General features: G+C 41.9%; 1 protein-coding gene across 1 annotated transcript; it reads left to right on the top strand.

The window, feature by feature from the left end:
* Positions 1-36: 36 nt before the first annotated feature.
* On the top strand, positions 37-4713 carry orai1a (ORAI calcium release-activated calcium modulator 1a). The gene is made up of 2 exons (XM_080738312.1): positions 37-324; positions 1021-4713. The coding sequence occupies exons 1-2, from the start codon at positions 208-210 to the stop codon at positions 1564-1566; spliced, it is 663 nt and encodes a 220-aa protein (XP_080594438.1). The 5' UTR covers positions 37-207; the 3' UTR covers positions 1567-4713.
* Positions 4714-11093: the final 6380 nt, after the last annotated feature.

Below are 11093 nucleotides of genomic sequence, written 5' to 3'. Positions count from 1 at the left end.
GTATGCTTTGTTTCCTGGTAGGTTGACAGTCAGCTGTTGAGCCAGAAGTTTTGTTGGCAGAGTTTGATTTTCGTGTTTTCTTGCGTTGTTCCATGCAACACGGCAGCAAATCTCATATCCAAAGTGCGCTGGTCATCGACGTTCTCATCGAATATTGTACTCGAACCCGTAAATATAACTTGCGAAAGGTAAAACATTATAATCGGAATGAGTTTGAACAACGAGCACTCCTTACAGGCGCTGTCATGGAGAAAACTTTACTTGAGCCGAGCAAAATTAAAAGCCACCAGCCGGACTTCAGCTCTCTTATCTGGTTTCGCTATGGTAAGTATTCCTCAGATTATTTTTGCAACATTTTTAATAGTTTGCATAGCCTACACTTGATCTGATCATATTCAGAATGACTTTAAAGGCTTGCCCATATAAATCAACAGATTGACGCATAATGTGATCTGGCCATGTTGATGAGACGGTTAATCAGGCCCAGTCAATTAAGTATTGATGGAATGATTGAATACTCTATTAATGTTTTTTGTAAATAGTACAGTAGGTATCATTATAAAATTGTGCTAAAAATATAACACAAAAAGATCTGGGTATCTAATCTCTATTAGGATAAAATTACTCGGTGACAAGTTGTAGACCTACCATGTGGTATGACAATGTTAGTCTTGTTCATCCCAAATAGAGCTATTCTCTTTAGGTCTACTTAAAAAAAAAGACTGGGATCACAAAAATCATAGTCTGTGTGTTGAGTATGTGACAACTGTTGAGTCTCTGGCAACTGTTCTGTTCTCTGTGTGTGTGTGTGTGTGTGTGTGTGTGTGTGTGTGTGTGTGTGTGTGTGTGTGTGTGTGTGTGTGTGTGTGTGAGAGAGAGAGAGAGAGAGAGAGAGAAATATTGCCTAAACAAAACATGGTGTCACATAATACCTAGTAGCTACTACCGACCATTCTGTTACTGCTCACATGAAAATGATGTTTTATGGATTTGGGTAAATGTCCTTTCTGTTTGTCTCAGGTTGCCATGGTGGAGGTACAACTGGAGACGGACCATGAGTATCCCCCAGGTTTGCTGATAGCGTTCAGTGCCTGTACCACTGTTCTGGTTGCGGTGCATCTCTTCGCCCTCATGATCAGCACCTGTATTCTTCCTAATCTGGAGGCCGTCAGCAATGTTCACAACCTGAATTCTGTCAACGAATCTCCCCACGAGCGCATGCACCGTCACATAGAACTGGCTTGGGCTTTCTCCACGGTCATTGGCACCCTTCTCTTCCTCACCGAGGTGGTTCTGTTGTGCTGGGTCAAGTTCTTGCCTCTCAGACCCCCGCATGAGAAAAATGTCACAATCAGTTCCGGTGAGGCGGCGGCCATTGCTTCAACGGCCATCATGGTACCGTTTGGATTGGTGTTCATTGTCTTCGCTGTTCACTTCTACCGCACACTCGTGAGTCACAAAACGGACCGTCAGATCCGAGAGCTGGAATCGGTGATTCGGCTCCAGACCCAGTTGGACCACAGGTCTGAGAATGATGACTTGCAGGCGTCAGTCCATTACCCCTGATGAGGATGTCCAGCTGACTCAACGGTAGCTTTATGGTCAAAAGTTCTGTTGAAGAGGATGTGAACTGTGCTCAAATGCATTTTATTCTAGATACAAAGTAAAAAAAAAAGATGATATTCTTTTGTTAAAATGTGTCAATCCACTTTTGGTTACTGCATGTTCGTTGTCCTTTCTATATTATTTTAATGTTTTAAGAGAAGGCAGATGTACGCCTGCTTAGGACAACAAGGAAGGTCCAAATGTTCAGAAAGGGATCCGTGATATCAAATCAAAGAAAAAGGTCCCGCACACTGTCTGGAACTTGCAAAAGGGATGCTCTTTATTAATTTTGACGTTTCGACCGAAAACATAGATCGCTTACATTGTTTTAATGCAAATAGACCTGCCACTCATGCCCTGGTAAATCAGTTAATCTTCAATCTGAGTAGTAAAGTTACAGCTTTTTATTTTTATGTTCAATTCAGAACTGGTATAAGTCTGACAGGCACTTCATGTGTGTGCCATATCATGCAAATGTAATGGATCAGTGGTTTTTATAGTAGTGTGTTGTGTAGAAATAGTCAGTGGAAATTCAGTTTCTTCATGTTTATTTCCTAGTCAGAGTTACTGATATTCAAAAACAGGATTTATTTTTATTTTTACTGCTTTTTTAATGCAAATAATACCATCCATAGTTCACGAGGCAGCTGTGTAGTTGGTTGGTTTAAAGTAGACCTACGGTGAACATAAAACATTGACGCTGGAGCTATTATTTATGTTAGCAGACAACTGGACAGATTGGGATTCACTGTTATTTTGGTCATATTCCAGGGGCACCTGAGGGGAAATGTGTCTCTTTTGCTTTCATCCCCTGGGGGCGGTCAAGCAGGGTCAGCCGCAAGAGTGGGTCTTGATGTAGTAGGGATAATCGGAAGGTGTTACTAGAGTGTCATCATTGACTGATTTGATTCGGATGTCTATCAAATATCTTACAATTAATTCATTAAAAGACCTGAGGCCAATTCTACAAATGCCTTCTAAAAAAAAGTTCGCAAACGTTCAATGTTTTTCAAATATGTTCAAAAATAGCGGATGTACAAACTTGCAGATATTTTTTGAATAGCCATGGCAAAGATCTAAAATGACATGGATGCCTTCCCTTTTTTAATGGATTAAAGTCACTCATCCATATTTTGATTAATAATGTATAGTAAAACATAACTTTGCCAAATCAATGTCTATGCTGTTGGCAGAACTGCACACAGCTGTGATTGCATGTTTTCAGCACACATTCATGGTTGTTTCGAGTGTTTCTATTGATGTCTATAGTTTCTATGTGTTTATTTATTGTGCCTGACCCATTATCTGGATGGAGAATTTTATTTGGACCTTTTTTTACTTCAAACATGTTGTTCTGGTCAATTCAACATACCACTAGTGTGTTTTTTCAATACAACAGAAACTGGTTAATTGAATTACCACATTTTGTTCAAATGACTTTAATTGTATTACTCTCAAACTATGTTCCATTATCAGAATAGACCAGGGTTTTGCAGTATGTTCACTTTTAATCTTTTAGAATATACTGTATTACCTAGTGTTATTGGAAGGTGTATTGTTGTAAGTGTTGTAGACTGATACCCTGTGTAACAATCTATTCTACTTCAGAAGATTAGTGCAGCTGTGATCTGAAGACGATCATTTGCAGATCATTTGCAGAATTGGAATGCTGTGTTTTTGGTTCTCAAGCCAAAGAGAATACATACAGTACGCTGGAGAAAGTTATTATGGAAAAATATGGAAACAAGGAAGCAATATTTGAATGTTGATGGACACCAGTATTTTCCTCCTCTATGCATACTGTTGAAAATGTATATGCTGTTTAGTAGAGCTGGGCCATATATCGTACTATCATGATCTACTGTAACTTAAATCTTCTTGGTCTTAAAGGTGCATTACAGTAAAGCGATAATGTTTTATGAACTTATTAGACTGTCCTGGGTGAGTGAAATGATCAACGAATTATTCTAACAACCTGTTTGATCATTTTCACATTATTAATAATTTCTAAAAGAATGTCTGGTGTGTCAATATCCTTTGAAAGCACCAATAATCATATTCGGTCAAAGGTATTCGTTTCTTTCAACATTGTCAGTCCATTTGGTGAATGCAGAGTGTTATAATGTACTGTCGGTAACTTTTTTTTATATCTACAAGCTCACACCCCATCACATTGCTGTTTTCTGACTTTTCGCTATTTTTAAAAGAATATGGAAAATCTTTCACCTATAATGACATGCCAAAATAGGGATGCCTGCCACGTTGAAAGTGGTTAAACCATAGGAAATGAATGTTAACTCAGGCAGTATTGGTGTCGAGTTCCATGGGTCACATCTTGAGCATGTTGAGGCACTTGAGGGAGCTTGTGGTTGTTCTTTTGTATTGTGATATAGAACGCACGCCTATATGTCAGTTCCACTTCCACAAATAGTGAAAATAGCCAATCTACAAGACAACACAGAATATTGCGATGCGTTGTGTGAGCTTGTATATGGGCTATTTTCACTCATCTCAAAATAGGGTTAATGTGGAGTGTATGAGAGATTAATTTGATTCAGCATTATTCTAGCTGATCAAAACATTAATACAACTGATTAAGTTGGTGTTGATGTATGGGAAAATATTCCAAAGCATGCTGTGGTTATTTTTTGTTTATTTTAACTTTTTGTATTTTGGAGGCTTGAGCCTATACAGTATGCCATTGTCCTGCGGCACATTGTTGAATGAATTCCTTGAATGTAGTTTGAACTTTCTATTCTCCATTTTGCATGAAGGCCCGTAGGGCCGATGCATACTCCACTTTCAGAGGCGAATATATTTCGGTTCGGGGAGTCACAAAATCGCTGCAGCACCGAACAGACGAATTAATTTACGGTACCCCCACCCCTGAATGACATCATATTGTAGTTTAGAGTAGACAGCAGGGACGTGCTGGGCCCCTGATTCAGCCCGGGAAAAAGAGTTTGAGAGGCCCTCATTGCGCCTCTATAGCCTAGCGCTGCTGCTGCTACTCAAAGATTTGCCATTTCAGATCATGACAAGTGACAAGCCAGTGGGCCAATTACATGAGTTATATTTCGTCGTTGTCGGGTGGAAACCTTGTATGTCCAAAACCGTTTGTTTTGTGTTTATCATTTTGAAAATGATTTAAACTAGTGAAAACAGCCGATCTACAAGCACACAACGCCTCGCACCGCGAGGCGTTGTGTGCTTGTAGATCTGCTGTTTTCACTACTTTTGTGCAAACAGTTTACTTTTTACTTTTGTGCAAACAGTTTAATTTTTCCCTAATGGCCGGCCGGGAATGAACCGGCCGTTCAGGAGTTGTCCCGCTTTTCCCACTGGCCAGCACGTCCCTGGTAGACAGCGCCGAATTTTCGGCTCTAAAAGTAGAGTATGCATCGGGCCCTTTAGTTATCAAAGTTGTCTGACTGTTTTACGTATGTGAAGTTACATAGGTGAAGAGTGAAGTGAAGAGTGTTATTCATGCAGTCAACCTCACACTTTGTATTATAGATGTGATTTTATTGAATTCAGCCAATTCACCATTTGCAAATGCATGGGTGAACATGAAAAGGAGGGGAATCATTTGGAGACCCTTGGAACCTTTGTTCCTCAGAACTGCCACGTGTGCCTTTCTTCATCAATTGACGAATGAAGAATTGATGATGACCACTCTTTCTTGGTTCCTTTTGATTTCTAGCGTTCTTAGTATGTGCTGCTTATTTATTTGACCCACTGTAAATTATTTTAACTGCTTGTGTGAGTATACACCTTTTAAAGTGTTTTCTGTCTCACGTTGAAGTGTCTAAATATTTGATAGTGTTGCACTGTTTGCATATCTGTGGTCTACTCGACTTGTTTTTCACCTGTTTAGCTTGTGCAGCAGGATTTGTGCATCCTTGAATAAAATACTTCTTTGGGATGATTTTTGTGAGTTTGTGTGAGAGAGAGAGATATATATGCAAGTTAAGCAGTATTTATTATATGCTGCTTTGTTTTATTTGACATAAAAACATCATGCATGATACCAGCATTGTTCAGGAAGTCAGAATGAATATCACACAGGAAATGGGTTGAGACCTACCATAGCTAGAAATGTTGCTGAAAGCTGACAGAGCTGATAGCCATATATAGACATTACAAGAACGCACAGAGACCGCTCTTTCTGGCTGTTTTTGTCTTTCACGTTGTCCTTAATTGGCAGTGAATTCAACATACAACTTAGTTTTTAATTTCCATTTGGGACGGGGTTCTTCTCCCTGTCAGAGCAACAAAATATGACAGGTTTTCAAACTGAAGGTACATAAAAAAGGCCCCACTTCCAAAACAACTACAGTATATGCACTTGCGACCATGTGACAGTATTATCTCATCTATCACGTTTTCTGCCCCAAGACAAAGCCACTCCGACCACTTATTTAATCAATGACTTACTTATTGATGTCCCATGAAAGTAAGGGTTTTGATTCGTATTCAATATGACAGTCAGTTAAAGCTTGTTATGACAAATCGGTGCCAACGAAACAAAGTGATATGTATCCATTGTAACCAGTCCTGCCATTCATTTAGAATTGTAGAAATGTTTCTTAAATAAATCTTGGCCAGATGTCCATAGTTTCCTGGACATCTTTCCGCAGGTCTGCCTTGCACCCTAGGAGGATGATTGGCACATCATTGCATATATGGTGCGCCCCCAGGGTATTACTGAAATGTAATAAACACATTCTACATGAGAATACTGATTTTGAACACACCACAATAATTGTAATGAAATACTGTAACAATATCATTCCAGGTCAGTGTTTGAATGGAAAGGTAACTGACCCTAACTCTGACACCAGTGTTACTGAAGGAGCAGCAATGCAGCAGACTGCATAGGGATACCTTCAAGATATTCTGTAGGACACATAGCACTGAAGCACATAGGCCTCTTGACCAGTTGTTATTGCAAGTAGGGATATATAGTGTCAAGCAGTGTTGTTGTTGTTAGACATTAGGATATCGAGTGCTGGTTGACCAAAGTATTTAACATTTTACATTTATTCGAATCATCGCTTAAAATATCTTATAATAGAGATTTAGACTAAATGGTTGCCATCTGTACCTCAAATTGGCAACACTCTTCAAAAGCAGATCGATGTATTCCTGAAACACAGGGACAAAATGATAATCTCTTTTGGTCTTTCTTTACTTCATGCATATGATTGTCGTGCTGCTTTCTCGCCCACATCTCGCCTGAAGAGTTTAGTTTATTTTTTTTTTAAACTCAGGGTGACCTTATTATTATTAATTAATTAGCTAATAACGAATCAATTCAAAACCATAACTAAATTCCCATTCCAAATAATCTAATCTTACTCTATTTTGGAAAAAAGACAGAAATAACAAAACACAAGACCAAATGATTCCTTGTGTTCCTTGCAGCTTGACTTATCCCTGGAAAGTCTCCTTTACACACGTAAGCCATGACAAGGGAAGTTTTCCATCAACCCCCATCTCCCACAATAACAATCTTGAATTCTTCTTGCTGGTTTGTATACCCTCTGCTTACGCTGGATCCTTTCTGGGATATGTTCCTGTGCAGACTGATGGGAAAAGGTGCTTCCACATACAACTCGACCTGTCTGACTATGCCGAGCTAAACCAGAGATAAACAGTGACTGAAGAGAACATTCTTTAGCTTTTTGGAAAGGGTGGAATTGGATATAGTAGGGAACAGCCTCTTTGCTCTGTCTTTATCCCTCTTGAATATCCATTATTGTGAGTAGTGGTCGGACCAGATTATTTTCGCACCCACCCCCGCCAAAACCTGTTTGATGGTCTCACGGTGCCCCATCTCTCTTCTGCAGGGGGGAAAATCCCAGTTGTCCTACGCCCTGTTGTCCTACATCCCAGTTGGGCAGCATTAGTAGTTGCTTAGTGTCATGCCTCTTGCCTCTTAAACGTTAACCCAAAAAATATGAATTAGAAACTCTGCAGCCCAGTCTGGCTGCTACCAATGATAGGCTAAGCCAGGGTTCCCCAATTGGCGGCCCGCGGGCCATTTGCGGCCCGCGGGGTGCTACTGTCTGGCCCCCACCAACCCCAGTAATAATGGTGGTATAAGAGCAGCAACAACACTAGTATATAGTCGTTGTCGGGTGGAAACCTTGTATCTCCAAATTTGTATGTTCTTTCGCAATGTAAAGCCCTGCTTCATCATACAAGGCCGTCGCACAAAAGTAGTGAAAACAGCCGATCGGCTGTTTTCACTAGTTTAAATATTTTTTAAAATGATAAATGCAAAACAAACAGTTTTGGACATACAAGGTTTCCACCCGACAACGACAATATCTGAACTGTCGCTGGAGTAGCCGGAACGCCACCGTCGCCCCCTGCAATGTTGTGGCCCTCGGCTTGGTACCCTAGACATAATTCGGCCCTTGGGGAAAACTAATTGGTGAACCCTGGGCTAAGCTAAAGGACTTGAACTGTAACCTGAATGGCGTACAGTGCCAAGCCCTCATTGACATGGGAGCTTCTTTTTTCCTGGTCACTTGACTCCAAGTCCCCAATTTGGTCACTGACAATAAATCAGTTTGAACCTGTGACAGAGATACTCAAGTACTCAATGAGGTAGCCGTGGCCAGTAAGAACTCACACAACGACTTCTGTCTGGCTGACATAAGATGCGTGCCGCAGGCTTGGACCTGTGTGACCTTTGGCCACTGAGGAGCCATTGTGGATATGTGTCATCTGGGCTCAGAAAACATGGCACTTCAGCATCACCGCAGAGGGAGAGCTAACCTGAGGTCGAGGACACCTCCAGCCCAGAGCTCATGAGAGGAGACTCGCAAAGCCTTATGGGAACTCTATCAATGGAGCAGTGGGGCCCTCTCCCCTGCCCAAAGAGTACAGCTGCAAGGTCTACTGGAACGCTTCCTCCACAACTTTGCTGCCAACGATGAAGACTGCACCCAGCAGGCCTCCAGGTTTGGGGGCAATGCCACTTGGCCTTCAGTGTTGGTCATTTCTTGAGGGCACAAATGCCAAAAGCCATGGCAGGAAGGCCATCAAATAAAACAATATTTGAGTCCATCGAAAAAGAATTAATTGAATTGAATTTATAGACTGAATTTATAGATCGGCAGTGAAATGTATATGGTGTTTACAATCTAATCCATGCTCATCCCTGCACCAATTCAAAGTTACTGGATTGATTTAAAGATGGGGACTCTTGAATTAAGAATTCAGAATCTCAACAAAAGACGCTGGTGTCTACATGACAAGAACAAAACACTGGGTGTCCACATATTGACAAGAAAGAGACAGAGGAGAAAGTGGTACAGTCAGCTGGGGCATTAAGGCCACTGTGGCCTAAGGGCATGCCTTTTGAGCGGTGGTCACACCGTCTCCTATACGTGGCCGTGTGTGTGGGTATGTATGTATGTATCCGTCCGTCCGTCCGTCCGTCCGTCCGTCCGTCCGTCCGTCCGTCCGTGTCTGTATGTAGCCTGCAGTACCTTTTCTGACCACACATGTTAAGGGAGGGGTGCTGTTGTTCAGACTCACATTCACACACACACACACGCGCGCATGCACGCACACACACACACACACACACACACACACACACACACACACACACACACACACACACACACACACAGCCTCCACCGCTCAGTTCACACGAGTGTGATTTTTGTTTTGAGAGGCGCATGTGAACCTAGTCCGGAAATTCAGCACAGAGGCACCAGTATGGTGCGACCAATTTATTCACCAACACAAAGCATATAAAACATGACAAAGAGGACATGAGCTCAAGCACCCCAAGCATGGTGATGTCCAGCTTTTCACCTATAACTCTGGCAGCATTTTATATACAGCTGAACCTGGACCACACCATACCAGGGGTGTAGGCCTATTCTAAAACATACAATAGAGTAAATACACAAATACCATAAATAAATCCCCTTGGGCCATCCCTGTCATCTTGGTACAGAAAATGAACAATAGCGAGCAGTTTTGCGTAGACTATAGGAAGATTAATGCTGTGACTCACAAGGAGTACCTGCTGCCCTGCATGACGCACTAAACCACCAGATACAGTTAGTTCAGCTTTCTGAACGTTCACAGCTGGTACTGGCAGGTAGAACTGTCCCCGGACTGAGGTTGGTCCCAATTCCATCTTCTCCATCAGTCAAGGGCTGTGGCAGTTCAAGGTCATGTCTAGGCCTCTGCAATGCCCCAGCCACACACTGCAGGATTTCACTGCATGCCTCATTGTTGTACTTGTTGCTCTATTTAGAGAATGCTTTTACGTGTCTATTGTGTGGTTATTATTGTGGTTAACCATATTCAAACAAGGGCAGATATTCTGCACTCATTTCAACCTCCAGTGAAATCCCACTGAACTCATAGCACAATTTTAATCTTCGCGAAACAAACTCCATATACACATTTCTTTTATATATATATATTTTATCCCACAATTTTTGCAACCCATTTTTCTCACCCGGTGACTACCTAACCTGTAGTCCTGGTTTCCGCTCTCCCCCTGCAGCGCCAGGGGACATTGGGGAGCACCCGGCTGGCTAGGGGGAGGTAGTATAGAAACCAGGACTACTGCATGTTTTTGTGTGAGGGCCTATGCCCAAGGAGACACGGGGAGAACATGCAAACTCACCACAGAAAGGCCCTATTGCCAACCCCACCTAGGGCGTGGGTGCTGATGACGCGGGTGGAGGATCACGCCCCCAGCGGCCACAGCTTCCCCCGGCGGGAATTGAACCCAGGACCTTCTAGCTGTGAGGCGAAGTGCTAACCACTGCACCACCGTGCCCCTCCCATATACACATTTGACCACTACTGCTGACTGCATCACAATATAGGGCCTCTTATTTCAACAAATGACCCCACCCCTCATGTATTGTCCCCAATTGATTTATCTGCGAGACCTTCAATACCAGCTTTTCTATAGTTAGAAGAATTTGCCATGTCTCTTCTTCCGCTCTTCAACCTGCCAGCCAGATAACAATGTATGGTAACCAGAACAGCAGGCGCCTGACTGAGAACACTGGGCACTAATTAATGATTTTATAATTGCAATTGTAATTAAAATTGTATACATTTATTTTTCAAACACATATAATATTTGTATTACATTTACTTTTTGGTTTGACTATTTGATTGGATAATTTCGATCATTTTAAAATGTAGACCTAAATATAGACAGGGTATAGGCCTACACAAATACTACTGTGTAGGCTATAATACTGTGTGGAGAGAGAGAGAGAGAGAGAGAGAGAGAGAGAGAGGGGGGGGAGGGAGAGAGAGAGAGAGAGAGAGAGAGGGAGAGGGAGGGAGGGAGGGAGGGAGGGGGGGGATAATAATAAAGAAGCATTTAACTAGTAGCCTATATTTAACTAGTAGCTATTAGTTAGTAGCCAAGTCTATAGGCCATATAGGCGTATCCTTGAAATGTTTACTTTATGACCTGTTGCACG

This window comes from Nannobrachium achirus (assembly GCF_963921795.1).
Source record: "Nannobrachium achirus genome assembly, chromosome: 12".
Classification (NCBI taxonomy): domain Eukaryota; kingdom Metazoa; phylum Chordata; class Actinopteri; order Myctophiformes; family Myctophidae; genus Nannobrachium; species Nannobrachium achirus.
Note: the sequence above shows the minus strand (reverse complement) of the source record. Positions and strands in the feature narration are given on the sequence as shown.